This window comes from Rhinolophus ferrumequinum, chromosome 9 (assembly GCF_004115265.2).
Source record: "Rhinolophus ferrumequinum isolate MPI-CBG mRhiFer1 chromosome 9, mRhiFer1_v1.p, whole genome shotgun sequence".
NCBI classification, from domain to species: Eukaryota; Metazoa; Chordata; class Mammalia; order Chiroptera; family Rhinolophidae; genus Rhinolophus; species Rhinolophus ferrumequinum.
Genome location: NC_046292.1, coordinates 33,539,215 through 33,555,087, shown reverse-complemented (window position 1 = coordinate 33,555,087; position 15,873 = coordinate 33,539,215). Strand labels below are relative to the sequence as shown.

The 15,873-nt window shown below is 50.1% G+C and overlaps 1 protein-coding gene across 1 annotated transcript; it reads right to left on the bottom strand.

The window, feature by feature from the left end:
• Positions 1 to 4,635: 4,635 nt before the first annotated feature.
• On the bottom strand, positions 4,636 to 6,373 carry FOXE3 (forkhead box E3). Its single transcript, XM_033115318.1, has one exon. It carries the CDS (start codon positions 6,371 to 6,373, stop codon positions 5,411 to 5,413), a length of 963 nt encoding a protein of 320 aa, XP_032971209.1. The 3' UTR covers positions 4,636 to 5,410.
• Between the last annotated feature and the right edge of the window lie 9,500 nt (positions 6,374 to 15,873).

The window sequence follows — 15,873 nt, the reverse complement described above, 5'->3', positions numbered from 1 at the left end:
GGAAACAAACCAGAGTCTACATTAACCTGGTGACCACAAGTCTTCCCACTCCACTGATTCCCTGAAACTCACATACCACACGAGGCTTTATCAGTGGCTAAACCTTAAGGGAGCTGGCAGGTGGCAGCAGGCCTTGGGATGTCCTGGCTTTTTGTAGAGCTGCCCTAGGCCCAATACTGGTGGCAGCCATCCTCAGTTCACTGCGAGTCCTCTCCCACATGCCTCCAACTTTAGCACAGGCGGCAAACAACCTTGGATCTCTTTGTAGTTCCTATCACGTAGTCCCTGGCCAGTCACCAGACTGGACCTGCACCAGAGCCCCTCCCAAGAGGCCCCAGAACCAGCATATTTGGAGGTTGGCTTCAGACCACCACAGGGCACTGCCCAATTAGCCCCACAAGTAGCAGACACAAAGGGCAGTCCCAACAAGCACCAGACCCTACTGGGAAGAATCCCACTCACTGCAGTAAGCCCCCTTCACAGCAGCCCATAAGCTGTGGATGTGGCCAAACCCCATGGCCAGTCAGCCTGAAGAGCAATCCCACCCACTCATGTGCCAATAGTAATCAAGGCTCAACTGTAACAGGAGGGCACACACAACCCACAAGGGACACTCCTGGAACACCCAGAGCAGGAGACTGTGTCAGGGCCCCACAGGGCACCTACTACATACGGTCACCTGGCCAAGACGGGGAGACATAGCAGATATACCTAATACATAGAAACATACACAGAGAGGCAACCAAAATGAGGAAACAAAGAAATACCTCCCAGATGAAAGAACAGGAGAAAACTCCAGAAAAAGAACTAAGCGAAATGGAGTCAAGCAACCTAACAGATACAGAGTTCAAAACAGTGGTTATAAGGATGCTTAAGAAACTTAGTGAGAACCTCAACAGAGAGATAGCAAGCATAAAGAAGGACATAGAAACCATAAAAAGAACCAATCAAAAAGTGAAGAATATAATAACTGAAATAAGAATGCACTAGAAGGAATCACCAGCAGACTAGATAAAGCAGAGGATCGAATCAGTGATTTGCAAGACAAAGTAGCAGAAAACACCCAATCAGAACAGCAAAAAGAAAAAAGAATCCAAAAAAAAATGAGGATGGTCTAAGAGATCTCTGGGACAATATCAAGTGTAACAACTTTCGCATCATAGGGGTACCAAAAGGAGAAAAGAAAAAGCAAAGGACTGAGAACCTATTTGAAGAAATAATGACTGAAAACTTTCCTAACCTGGCAAAGGAAATAGACACACAAGCCTAGGAAGCACAGAGAGTCACAAACAAGATGAACCCACACAGGTCCACACCAAGACACATCATAATTAGAATGGCAAAGTTTAAAGACAAAGAAAGAATCCTAAAAGCAGCAAGAAAAAGGCAACTAGTAACTCATAAGGGAGCCCTCATAAGATTGTCAGCTGATTTCTCAACAGAAACTTTGCAGGCCAGAAGGGATTGGCATAAAATATTCAAAGTGATGAAAAGCAAGGATCTACAACCAAGACTACTCTACCCAGCAAGGCTATCATTTAAAATTGAAGGACAGATAAAGAGCTTCCCAGACAAGAAAAAGCTAAGGAGTTCATTACCACCAAACCAGTATTACAGGACTATTAGAGGGTCTTCTTTAAGATGGAAAAAAATCAAAATTATGAAGAATAAAATGGCAATAGCTGCATATCTATTAATAATTGTAATGTAAACGGATTAAATGTTCCAATCAAAAGACATAGGCTGAATGGATAAGAAAACAAAACCCTTATATATGCTGCCTACAAAAGACTCACTTCAGATTGAAAAACACACAGAGACAGAAAGTAAAGTGATGGAAAAATTTATTTCATGAAAATAAAAATGAAAAAAACAAAAAAATCTGGGGTAGCAATACTTATACCAGACAAAATAGACTTTGAAATAACGGCTATAATAAGAGGAAAAAAAGGACCTAATAATCCCACTTCTGGGTATTTATCTGAAGAAACCCAAAATGCTTCTTCAAGGGGATGTGTGCATCCATGTGTTCATTGCAGCATTGTTTACAGTGGCCAGGATGTGGAGGCAGCCTGGGTGTCTGTTGATGGAAGAATGGATAAAGAGGAGGTGGTACATATGTGCAAGGGAATATTGCTTGGCCATGAAAGGGAATGGGTTCTTGCCATCTGTGGTGGCATGGATGGACCTGCAAGGTACTATGCTGAGTGGAGTGTCAGACAGAGAAAGACAGATGCAATGAGATTTTGCTTATATATGGAATCTAAAGAACAAAGTAAACAAAACAAAAAACCCAGAAAGCACTCATAGATACAGAAAAGATTTTGATGGTTGCCAGATGGTGGGGGGCGGTTGAGGATGTGGGTGAAAACAGGGGAAGGGATCAAGAAATACAGATTGGTTGTTAAAAAGTAGTTATGGGAATGTAGGGGATAGCATAAGGAAGATAGTCAATAATATTGAAATAAGTATGTATCTTGTCAGATGGGTACTAGATTTGTTGGGAGTGATAGATGGGAGGGGGTTGGGGTACAGGGTGAAAAAGGTGAAGGGATTAAGAAGTGTAAATTGGTAGTTACAAAATAGTCATGGGAATGTAAAGTATAGGAACTACAATCAATGATATGGAATTACGTGTAGTGCCCGGTTGGTACTAGACTAGTCAGGGGGATCACTCCTCATATAAATGTCTAACCACTATGCTGCACACCTGAAAGTAATAAAATAATACTGAAGGTCAACTATAATTGGAAAATTAAAGGGGGGGAAAGTGAAGGGGAATAAGAGGTCCAAATTTCCAGGTATAAAACAAGTAAGTCATGGGAATGTAATATACAGCATGGGGAATATAGTCAATAATAATAATATAGCATAGTACAGTGTCAGATGGTTGCTGGACTTATGGCGATCACTTCTTTAGGTATACAAATGTTGAATAACTATGGTGTACCCCTGAAACTAATACAATATTGTATATTAGCTATATTTTTAATAAAAATCCTTTTTTAAAAGGAGCATGAAAAAGAATAAAGAATGTGCCAAAGTATTGTCAATCCAGTCATTATTCAGTAAGGCAGGCACGATAGACACTAGGCATTCATTCAGTTCGCCAGTAATTCAACAAATATTAAGTGAAGGGCTACTATGCATCAGGCAAATGAGATCGGACTCTTGCTCAAAGGGGTTCACACCTGGGGATGGAATCTCTCCAGGGCATTTCATACCAGACTGCGTTCCTACTGCCCTACCTCCAAAGACAGCCTTCCCTGTCTCCTCAGATTTCCTGCACCATTCTCCTCCATGAGCTGCCTGCTTTCCACCCTCACCCTGCATCACCACCCAAGAGCTTTAAACTCCTGTATCTAAGAGAGGTGCATCAGGCATGTCCAATATGCAAATCACATTCACGCTGGACTCAAGGCACATTGGTCCCCTCCCCCGCCCTTCCCCACAGCTAATCAGGGCCCTACTAGACCAGAAGGCCGGGGCAGAGGAGCTTGGCAAAGCCTTTTGCTTAGCATTTGAGTCAGCACTAGAGAGTAGGACAGGGTTAAAGGCCAACTCCCTTTCTCATACCACAACCTCTGAGTCTCTGCTCAGTGCTGCCCTGTCCTTGGTGCTGGGGACAGTCATAAACCAGCTCAGGTCCCTGCTGCCTGAGCTCCCAATTTAGCAAAGGAGGTAAGACGGGTATAGCTGATGGTGCAGGGCCCAGCTCTAGTGCAGAGAGGGATGTGTGTTCTGCAGTCTGGTGCCACTCTTTAAGTAGGGAGCTTTAGCCTGTTAAACTGAGTCCCCAGCTTTGGCCCAGTGCCTTTCTTCCAGAATGCTGTGCATAGTAATCACCTGTAAATTTTGTTAATATGCAGAATCTGATAATTCGGTGGGTCTGAGGTGGAGCCTGAGATTCTGCACTCCTAACAAGGTGATGCATTTCATCTCAGGAGCTGGTAAAGGTCCATGGACTCCACATTGAGTACAAGGCTCTAGAGCACTTACCATATCTCCTTTCTCTGTGATTGGTAGTGTCTTCCACACTGGTCCCTAAGCACCGTGAGGCAGGGATCTTGCACATTTGCTTAGTGATGTATTTATTCCCATTGTGTCACACAGTGCTTGGCACATTCAATAAGTACTTGCTGGAGAAGCTGAGAGTAATCCCACACATCAGACAAACACTGGCCAAATACACTCATGTGTACACCACGTCTCATCTCTACCAGCCTCTGGGATGTAGCAGGTGATGGCATTTAGTAGGTCTACTGCAGTGGTACCTCGGTTTTCGAACGTAATCTGTTCCGAAAGACCATTTGAGTTCTGAAACACTCGAAAACAGCCGACAGCTAGGCCTCAGGATCTTGCACTCAGTAGAAGCTGTGTGACATGTTTGACTTCCGAGGCGTGTTCAAAAACCAATGCATTTACTTCCAGGTTTACTGCGTTCATAAATCAAAATGTTCGTCAACGGAGACGTTCGAAAACCAAAGTACTACTGTATATATACAGCTATGGTTTAATACCATCCTAATCCTACTTCATGAACCTCTGCCTGACAGCTCACAAAGGGGCTCTCGCCATGTGACAACCCAAGACCCTGAACAAAGCTCAGCCACTATCTCCCCCAGACCACTCCTCCAAGTCACCAGCCAGCACACCAAGCTGAGGGGGAGATTTCTTCTTTCTTTTTAATCAAACCAGCTTTAATTTAAAAAATAATGTAACAAGTCCTAAGTTTCCCAGATGGCTCGTAGCCCACTAACTCCCCTTTCCGTCCGGAGCCCCTGATGCTGCTTGTCTCAGAAATCAAGAAGAGCTGTCTTCAGGGCTTGGAACAGCACAGCCAGGTGTGTCTGCGGAAGCGGGGCAACTTCCCAGTAAGAAACTGAGGACAGACAGCAAGTGGGTTCGGGGATGCACTTGGGGGAAATGAAGGGAAGCCATCGAGGGAGTCTCGAACCCAGGAGTCTGACCGCTAATGTAAAAACCAGGAGGGAAGGTTGAGGAAGAGAGGAGCCAGTTGGGGAGGTGGCTTGAGATCTAAAGTCTGGCTTCTGAAGGCTTGGAATTCACCAGAAACCCGGGCTAGGGGCTCCCGGGCGGTGGTGATCCAGCTCAGGGACATGGGATCAACAACGGCGCCGGGCTTACACAGATGAGGGCTTATAGCGGAGGGAGAAGAAATGAGCTCACACATCCAGGTGGGTGGAGGGTTCAGTCCAGTGGAAAGATGGTGGGAGTCTCCCCTGGGATGGGTGACAGAGAAAGAGGTATCAGGTGTGCTCAGTCCCAGAGGCAGAGAGGTGAGTCCCAGCCGAGGGGTGGGGGCAGCACAGGGAGGGGGCGCTCCCAGGCAGCGCCCAGTCCTGGGTGCTAGGGGACCCCCAGGCGGCCCCTGACGGTGGGGAAGGGCTCACAGGTAGCGCTCCAGCCCCGGTGCGTAGCCCGGGGGCCTCAGGTAGGCCTCTCCCGGGCCGAGCGGGCCGAGCGCGCCTGGCGGCCCCGCCAAGGCCAGCAGCGGCTCGGCGGGGAGCGGGCCGGGACCGGGGCGCGTCGAGAGTAGCCCCACGCCGTCGGGGGCTGGCGCGTAGAGTGGCGGGGAGGCGGCAGCAGCGCAGGGCGGGAAGGCGGCGTCGGGCGCGGCACAGCAGGGCGGCTCCGGGGCGCCCAGCGCCGCCAGCTCGGGCGGCAGGCCCACCAGGCTGTCCACGCTGAAGATCCGCGCGGGCGGAGCGGGCCCGGGGGGGGCGGGCAGCGGCGGCGCACGCAGCCCGGGGCCCGAGGCGAAGGCCGCGTAGGGGCAGGGCGGCGGGCCCGCGGCGAGCACGGGCGGGGCCAGCGCGGCGGGCGCGGGCGGCTCCGCGCGCTTGAAGCGCTTGCGGCGCCGCAGGAAGCTGCCGTTGTCGAACATGTCGGCGGCCGCCGGGTCCAGCGTCCAGTAGTTGCCCTTTCCCGGGTTGCCCGGCTCGCGGGGCACCTTCACGAAGCAGTCGTTGAGCGTGAGGTTGTGGCGGATGCTGTTCTGCCACTTGCGCGGGCTGTCGCGGTAGAAGGCGAAGCGCTCGGTGATGAAGCGGTAGATGGCGGCCAGCGTGAGGCGGCGTCCGGGGGCGTGCGCCAGCGCCATGGCGATGAGCGCGATGTACGAGTAGGGAGGCTTCCCGCGGTGCAGGGGGCGCCGGCGCCGCCGGCCTAGGGCGGGGGCGGGGGCGGGCAGGGGCTCGGGTTCCCCGCGGCCCGCGGGCGCCTCCTCGGGCCCCGGACCGGGCTCGGCTCCCGCGAGCGGCGACGGCGGCGGCCCCGACGGCGCGACCGAGGGCAGGACCGGGAAGTCGGAGAAAGCGGTGGGCGGCTCCATGTCGCTGCGCCCAGTCATTGGGAGTCAGCAGTCCCTGCCCACGCTGCCCGGAAAGCAGCGGCCGCTGACCCGCCTTATATGAACACAGTTTCCCCTCCCCTGCCCCCTGACCAGGGCAGAGGCCTCGGACCTTCCGGACTGGCCGGCACCACCCCGCTCATTGGCTTTTCCTATCCCCTTACCGTGCTCCTACTCCCCCGCGCTACATTTTGCTCCTCCCATAGTGTCCTCCCTTTGGGTCAATCTTTCTCAGACCCAGCCTCATTCCTTCCCTATCTCCATTGGGTCTGGCCCTAGCCCTGACCCCATCCCACCGGCTTCAATCAGCTCCCTTCCCTTTCCACTCCTCCCTCAACCTCTTCCTTTTTGGGTCAATGCCAATCACAAATCAATCCGCTCAGTGCTCTCTGGGCCCCCTCCCCATTATGCTTCTCCCGCTGCTGCCACCGAGTCCCATCCCCTACTCTTCTCTCCTAGCCTCCTCCCTGTCGTTCCAACCCCAGCTGGGGCAGAGATGAGAGCCACCCAGGGACACCTTGCCAGCCCTCAGCATCCTAACGCTGTGCTGGTCAGGCAATGGAGAAGGGCAGGGTGGGAGAGAGGGCAGAGCAAACAGGCCAGCTTTGTCTCAGGGGAGGATGTTTGGTGGTTACAGAGTCACCAACTCCTCTCTTTCCTACCTTCTCCACAACCCTGTCCCATCCAGGGCACTGTGAGCATCCTTTGAAAGGACAAAATCTTGAAAAGTGGTAGAAGAACTCCCAGAAAATCCATAACTTGGAGTTGCCTTTCTGGCCGCCTCTTCTCCATGTCTCTTCTGTTCTAGAAAAAGGGCTCCCTCACCCCCCACCCTCCTAATCCCCCCTACCCCCGCCACACACACACAGCAAGCACACTTGGGAAGGTGCACAGAACACAGGCCTTCACAGCCCAAAGTTCCAAGGAGCAGTTACTGGGTCAGAGAGAGACCTCCCAAGTGCTGCCACAGATTAGAAGTCTGAGAGAGCTGACACAGAAATGCTACACTCACATCTCATTGGGACTGAGGAGGTTATGTGGGGGTGGGTCTTAGCAACTTTTATTAAAAACTCACTCTGGGAAACGCCATCCACCACCACCATCCAGAGGCAGATGCCACCTTGAGTCTATTTCGGGAAACTTCTCCAAAGTGACAGGAGAGCCAGCCCTGGCTTGGAGGAAACCAAAGGGTGAAGGAGCCTCCTCTTAAAGAGGCTTGTCTTGGGGACAGGCAAGGTCAAAGGAGCAGGGGTAGAGGTAGTTCAGACAAGTGCAGTGCCTAAGGCCTAAATTTAAGGGGGCACTCTGTCTCAGGGGTGGTGCAAGTGCAGGGTCAGTACTTGAGAGCCACGGTCTCGTTAAGTTTGGGGCCCTGGGCACCTACCCTCAGTTCTGGGCCTGATGTGGAATGCCCCTGCGTAAGTAGGCCTGTGGCCTAGGGCTTCAAAATCCAAACTCAAGGCTTAAGGGCCCCACTCTCCCAGCTCCAGTCTCAGTGGATAACATAACAGCCACCATTACTGAGCATTTTGTACATGGGACACACTTTATACCCATTATGTCACTTAAGTGTGAACACCTTCTGAGGCAGGTACTATTATGATCCCTGCTTTGCAGATGAGGAAACTAAGGCTCTGAGAGGTTAAGTGACTTACCTGACTTCACACAGCTGGTAGTTGGCAGAGCTGGAATTAAACCCAGAGTTCAGAGCACCATGACTTCTAAGAACACCGTATTTTAAAGCTGAAACTAAAAATAATTTAGCCTAGATTTCTTCCAGACCTCACAACTTCAGCTACAAAGTTGATGCCTAGCCTCTCTCCTGACCTCCAGGTCAGCATATCCAAGCGTCCACTACATATCACCCTCAACCTAGCATATCCCCCAGCCCCAACCTGCTCCCCTTCCTTCTCAGCAAAGGACCCCTTGTCCCTCACCACTCAGAGCAGAGACATGGACATCATCTTGGGCTCCTCCCTTCCCCATCACTCCCCACATCCACGCAACTGCAAGTCCTGTCAATTCCACATGCACTCCAAGTCCATCCCTCCTTCAGCTCTCCTGCCTCAGCAGTCACCCAGCACTTCTGAGCCAGGCCCTTTGCCAGGAAAGATGGAGATGAAGAGACTCACTGTCTGGTGGAGAGAAGGACACACACAGACTGTTACTGCTATGAGAGAGGGAGGTGGAGGGGGCTGTATAAGCAGAGAGGAAGGAGAAGATGACACTCGCAGATCTAGAGACAGTCACCCACCCCACAACAGTGAAGAGTAAGCTCAGTTTACACACAAATAGGTCCCACCTTATACTTTCTTCACCTTGCACGCTACTGCCTGAGCACAGTGAACACAAGACAATGCTCTCACAATGAACAGAGAAGGAAGCAAGCCAAGCAAATGCAGAGCAGGGGATCCTGCTCCCAAAGCTGAGTGACCTGGAGCCAGTTGCTCATTTGCATCTCAGTTGCCTCACCTGTCAAATGGGAACAATAATGAGCCCTCTCAGCGTTGTTACATTATTTTGCTGTGTATAATATGCATTTTTTTGGCCCAAATTTGTGATGGAAAAATAAGGATGTGCATTATACATGCATAGTACTAATTGATATCTACATAAATGTTTTTAATTCTTTTACTTATGCTTATGAAATAAAAGTGTAACTCTAGAAATCAATAACAATATCCATATGCAAAATAATACCCTGGAATATGACAATTAGTTTTGTTGAACTTATGACGAACTTGCAATGAGGAAGAGTTCTTGGCCTTCTATGATGTGTAAATATTGTAAATTTGTTACCAGTACATAAAGTTTCCTGTACCTTATATCTGTTCTTGTGTTTTGTAATTATTTATTACACAAAAGTTCTTGTACCATAATACATTAAAAAAATAAATGTTAAAATTCCTTTATAATACAAATAAATACCTAAATGTAAATAAATAAAAATTTGAATTAAAATGAAAGATGTTTTCCCTGAAAGTTTGGGCCCAAAATGTGGGTGTGCGTTATACACGGGGTGTATTATACACGGCAAAATACGGTATATGAGATTCAAACAAGACCATGTATGAAAGGACCTGGCCCACACTGGCACTTTATTTGTTTTCTTCCTACTATACAACTAGCATTTCCAGAATTAAACAGGAGGGAAAGAAGAGGCAGAGCCAGAGAAGTGATTTCAGAGCCTGCATATTCTCAACTAACTCAACCAGGTGCAGCATAATCCTGCAGCTAGACTTAGGCACAGATCCAGAGCAGGCGTCTTTCCCACCTTCCCTCCAAAGCCCCCTACCACAGCCTCTGTCTCTCACCTCCAGATTAGGGGTCGGGGGAAAGTAGCTCTTATTATCTCTCATGGCAGACTGCAATTTTCTTGTACTTTCAATTTTCTGGTCCATGAGTAGAGCCTGGGACATAGTATATGTTCAATAAATGATAATGTATGATTGGCCGAGCTAATCCTGGGGGGAGTGGGAGCAGGGAGCTGGGCCAAAGGCGTGAGAACCCAGACTTTACCAGTTCTCTGTGCCTGCCTGGCCCCCTCCATTGGGACTGCTTCCCAGAGCCAAGCAGGCCAGTGACAGAGGGTAGCCCAAGGGCTAATCCATGTTTTCAGCGTGGCTGGGCCCTCTTTCACAGGCCCTGGGCCGGATGGGACGCAGCTGAGCATCCAGGCATAAGACGGCCAGTGAAGGCGGCCCCCTTCTCATGGGCCTGGATTCCAGGCGGCCCAGTGTCTGAGTGGAGCCCCTGGGGCGGGAGGAACACAGTGTCTGGGCTGTGCAGTCCTTTGTCTGACCATGCCGGGTGGATATTCAGGCTGGCAGGAGGGATTAATGGCCAGGGATTGGCCCTGGGGCCAGCCTTCCTACTGCCCTTTGGAGGCCAAAGGCCCAGGTCAGGGCACATAGCATTGATGGCTCCCGAGATAGGAGTGGAAATTCCCACCCTGTGCAAAGCTGTTAGCATTAGCCCGCAAGGCTCCTTGTCCCGCAGCCCCACCTCCACAGAGGCACCGCAGCAAAGATGGGCTTCGAGGCAAGGAGCACAGAGGTGGGGGCCAGAGCTTCCCAACCACTCTACCTGGGAGAGGGTTCTGGGGCTGAAAGTCAGGTCCAGTTCTTGCCCCGAAATTTGCAGCCCCTCTATGAGGGATGATTGCCTCTCCAGAGCTCCGGCAGGGATGCTGGGCCCCATTCTTGTGTAGCCTTTTCTAACCAGGATGCTCCTAAACTTGGGATGAAAGCAACAGCTGAGGCCTTATCTGCAGGGCCTGACCCCTGTGGGGTGCCCTCTAGACCAAGGGGCTTGAGCCCAGCTCAGGAAAGGGGACAAGGGTAGACCTGATTCTGGGGAGAGCATTAGGGAACAACCCAGGAGGAGGATGCTCCTCCTTGTGACTCTCATTCCGCAAGAGCTTCCATTCAGCAAATTCTAAGGACCTATGTCCAGGCTGCCCTGGGTGTGGGTCAGTGATGCGTCAGACTGTTCTCTGCCTTCTCTGTGCTCAGGAGGCAGTCACTCCCCGTCCAGAGTAATCAGTGTGTGCTACAGGCAGAGAAGGGATTGCAGGGGCACAGATTGCCGGGCCTCATCCAGCATGGCAAAGTCAGGAAGGCCTCCTGGAGGAGGAAAGCTCCAGCTGACTATGTGGGTCAGACCCCAGGCTGGTGTACGGGCTCATTCTCTGTGTTCCCGTCACATCTCTGTCACTGCACGTACCTTACTTACTCTTCATGTGTCTGTCTCTGGCAATAGACTCTGTATGCATTGAAGGCATACATGTCTTACTTAATGTAGTGCCAGGCACAAGTTGATGGTTGGTAAATAGGTATCAGATGGCTGGAAGGACAGCTGGGTATCAGGACCAGAAATCTGGGTGCCAATGTCTGAAGGCAAGAGAGGATGTGGTCCATTTTGGGAAGTGCAAGACTTTCAGTGTTTCCACTAAGAATGACGTGAGCTAATATATGTAAAGTTCTTAGGATATTGCTGCATGTATCAATGCAGGGTGAGTGTAGGCTGTTGTTTTATTACTAACATTACTCGCCGTGGCTAATGTAAAGGGGCAAGGAACTGAGACAAAGAAGACAGAGAGGGTCAGATTGTAGATGACTTTATTTGCCAACCGAAGAAGCTCAGATCTTTCTAGAGGCAACAGGGAACCTGTGAAAATTCTTCAGCAGGACAGTGACATGAGCACGTCCATCTCAGATGGCTTAAATATCGAAGGTCACACAGTCCAGGGACTGGCCATCATCCTCCACTCCTTTCTCTCTCCGACCACCTTCAGTCACAGAGACCTGTCAGTTCTCAGAAATTTCTCTGAAATCTATTCTCTTCTTTTGTGCCCTGTCTCAGGCCATTCATCTCACACTGCTGACTGCAGTAGCCTCCTGGCTGGGCTCCCTGCCTTCTCCTCCTCCAATTCCTTTTCCACTCAGCAGCTAGCATGATGTCTCATCCGTTGCTGCCATTTAAACACCTTCAAGGGCTCCCCATCACCTCAGGAGTCAGACCAAGCCATTAACACGGCTGGCAGGTGCCACACTACTTGACCTGCGTTGTTTCTCACCAACCCCCATGCCCTGTTTCCCCTGCAGCACACACATGTCCTGTACAGAGCTACTTTCAGCCAAAGGCCAGGTCCTCTCCCACTCTGAGCTTTTGCTAATCCAAATGAGCACAACCCACTTAGCCAGCTTTAGATACAAATACAGTCTCATTTATTTTTCCAACCAGCCCCTCGACCTCCTAAGATCGTCATTAACAAGAAATCTAACCTGTCCCTCTGAAAGATTCCACCTCCAGATTGTCAAACAAACAACAAACAAGCAAACGAAAACCCTGAGGGTTCCCCATCCAGACGCAGAGAAGGAACTCACCCCTTCTCCCACCTGCCCCTATGCCAGGAGCTCCTATTTTCCCTGACCTGCCTGGTGTACTCCTCCCTGTCCTTTGAGAACTGCTCACAGAAAATAACCACTTTGGAAAACATTTCCAAATTTCTCCTTCCCCAGGAAACAGTCCCGCTGGCACCTGAGGCCTAACGGTACCCAGAGAGACGTCAGCACATACTCTGGTCTGTCTCTCTTTGTGCCCAGTTTGTCCTTGGACCCGATGCCAGATTGCAGAGCTGCACAGCTCTGAGCATTTGTTAAGTGACTGACTACCTTGCTGAATGAATGAATAAATGAATAATGAATGAGTGAGCTAAAAAGTGCCCACATGTGGCTGGAAAGGCAAAGGGTCCCTGTGCCTAATTTCCAGCTAGAAGCCTGCTTCCTGCCCTCACTGCCTCCCTGCTCAGCTCTGTGACCCAAGGCTTAGACCCCGCCCCCCCATCCGGTCCTTGCCTTAGCAGAGTCCAGACTCAGACTCAGACAACATTGGCTCAGCCCTGAGGGTGTAATTCCAGCTGCTCCTAAGCCGTACACCTGGCATCTGAAGTTTGTTCTGTGTCATTTTGGGCTGTCAAGTGTTCTGTGTTCTGCCATCTACGTCGGCCTGCATTCTAGGCAATCTCAGAGCTCTCAGGCCTCCCTGCTTCTCATTTCCAGGGAGGCTGAGGGGGAGTGATACTGTCAGGCTGGCTGAGCCAAGGGTGCCCAGACTGGAGGGAAAGGCATTTGAATCCGCTACTCATTTGCTTTGTGATCCTGAGCAAGTTGCACAACTCCTGGGGCCCATGTTAGACACATCAGCCTCTAGTGCCTGAAGAACTCTGAGAAGATCTAGGCCAGTGAATCCCAACCGACAGGTGCCTTAGCGAAAGCCAGCATCTGGAAACCACACAGCGCCCAGGGCTGTCTGAAAAGGCATGCACAATGTGTCTCACACACACGGTATGAATGGATGTCAGTGCTGCTGTGACTGCTAAGTGCCCACATGTAACAGCTTTGCAGTCATTTTTATTTTTAATCCATCAGTGGATACTAAACACATAACTACTATCATATGGAGTAGCTGAGAGATTTTTTTAATCCCCATTCTTCAACTACTGCTTTAGTCCAATATGCTGTCTTATAGTTTTGGATGTTGAGGTCCAGAAAAAGTAGCAACTTGCCTGAAATCCCAAGGCAAGTCAGTGAAAAACCAAAAGTGGAGCCTAGGGCTCTAGCTCCCAACCTCCTCCTTCTCCGCATTTATTGAACAGTTGTTTCTAAGTACCTGCTATGTGGCAGACTTATAAACCAGTGATGAAGACCAAGGGCCCTGCCCTCAGGGGCTGACATTTGTGTAGGAGGGGATAGGTATTAGGCAGAGAGAGGAGACATTGAACGAAGACTTTATTCTAACTGCTAAAGGAAGCCATCAAAGGACTGGAATCGGGAAGTGATGTGATAAGATTCCTGTTGTATAATAACCACTGCATTTGCAATATGGACGGTGGACCAGGAGGGTTTTATCATTTAGGATGTTTTTGGATTCGAGTAACAGAAAGCCTCAACTCAAAGCAAGTTAGGATGTAAGGAAATATAATTTCTCCCTAACAAGAAGGTCAGAGGCAGGATGGATTCTCTTGGCTCTGCTGTCCCTCGTGTGTTGGCTTCATCTTCAGGCTGGTGGCAAGATACTTACAGCACCCAGAACTACAGTGCCTGAGTTCCAAGTATCCAGAAGAAAGAGGAGTCTCTTTCTATACCTATTTCTTAGGAGAGGAAAGCTCCGCTTCCCTTCACCCCAAAGTCTCCTTAGCTCTCATTGGCCAGAATTAGATCACTTTCCCATTCCTAAACCAATCACTGTCAAGGAGGAAAGAGTTACAGGTTTGACCAGTATTAATCAGAACCTACGTACTCCTGGAACTGGGGGTGGGTCACTTTCCCATCTGTGTAGAAGAGTGGACACCGGAAAAAATAGGTTCCCTTAGGAAGGAGGAAAGAACCCTCAGCAACATCTGCTACAAAGAGAGAAGAGAGGAGGCTGGCAACCCAGACTGGAATAGGGCAGATTCTGTGGAGTGCTTACCTTTTTGCCTTGTATAAACCGCTCACAGATGTCTGCCTCCCCACTCAGCTCTTAGCTCCTCGAGGGCAAGGCCTGGGACTCATCCACTTGTGGATCCAGGTGCAAGAGTCCTTGAGTGGTTAGAAAAGACAGGTATTTCCACAGTAGGAAGCATGGGTTCCCATCTGAGAAGTGCCCCAAGCAGGGACCAGTGAATAATACCCTGTGAAAGGTCATCTGGCTGGGTGACCTGGGCAATCATCTTGACCAAACTGAGCCTCAGTTTCTCCTTCAGAGAACTGGGAGAGGATGATCCTGTTCTTCAGTACCAGTCACCTCTCACGAAACGTTCAATCTGTGTTCTATCACCTTGGATGAGCCTCAGGGCGGGGACGACTGGGGAAAGGTTAAGAAGAGAGCAACTGAGCAGATCGAAAGACAAGAACTGGGGTGCTGGAGCCAGAGCTGACCGGCTCGTGAGATTATGTGCATCTCCAAACTCTACTTTTGGAGACATGTTGGTAGATGGAAATCAGCCATAGTGGGAGGTTTTACACCACAGAAATTGACAAACACTACAAATCAGAACCTCCCCCCACCCCCGAGATCTAGCTGTTAAACAGTCACCAGCCTACCACTTGGCAATACTCCAATGATTCAAATACTAAAGCTCAGACAAGACCAAGACACACTTTTGTGGCTGTCAGGAGGCTCCAGGGAGGGAGAGCCTAGAGGACAGGGCCTCTCAGAGGAGGAAGAGGCAGTCATTTTCCCATCCTTTCTCTGGGACCCCTTAGGTCACACTCATGGAGCATTATGTCTGTGACCAGCACTAGACCAGAGCCTCATATAACATCTCTGACACAGAGGCTCTACGAGTTAGGCTTGCCCCTCCCTGTTTCATCCTGGTTCTAATGCAGTCACGGGTCACTTAAAGATGGGGGTCTGTTCTGAGAAATGCGGCATGAGGCGAGTTCGTCATCATGCAAACATCATACATAGAGAGCACTTACACACCTAGCTGGTACAGCCCACTGCACGGCTGGACTGTATGGCACAGCCTACTGCTCCTAGGCTACAAGCCTGGACAGCATGTTACTGTACTGAATACTGTAGGCAACTGTAATACAACGGTAAATATGTGTGTATCTAAACGTACCTAAACAGGAAAAGGAAAAGCTACAGTAAAAGTACAGTGTAAAAGGTAAAAACCAGCACACCTGTATAGGGCACTTCCCACGAATGGAGCCTGCAGGCCCGGAAGTTGCTCTGGGTGAGTCAGTGAGTGTGCAGGCCGAGGACATGACTGTCCACTGCTGTCCACTTCATAAACAGTGTCCCACAAGCCCTCCCCCTGCTTCCTTCTGACTGGGTCAGAAATAGATCATTGAAGAGGTGCGTGCAGCTCCATGAACTGGGAGTGGGCTGGATTGATTGGAAATATGGAGGAGAAAGCGGCTGGGTACGGCCTAGATCGCCGTAACAGTGACTGTCAGGAGGGATTGGAATGGTGGCCTGAGGCTCAGTAGGAATAAGAAACCAAGATG

What these genes read in the sequence shown, in the direction of transcription:
- FOXE3 (XM_033115318.1), bottom strand. Translation starts at nt 6,373, where the DNA reads ATGACTGGGCGCAGCGACATGGAGCCGCCCACCGCTTTCTCCGACTTC.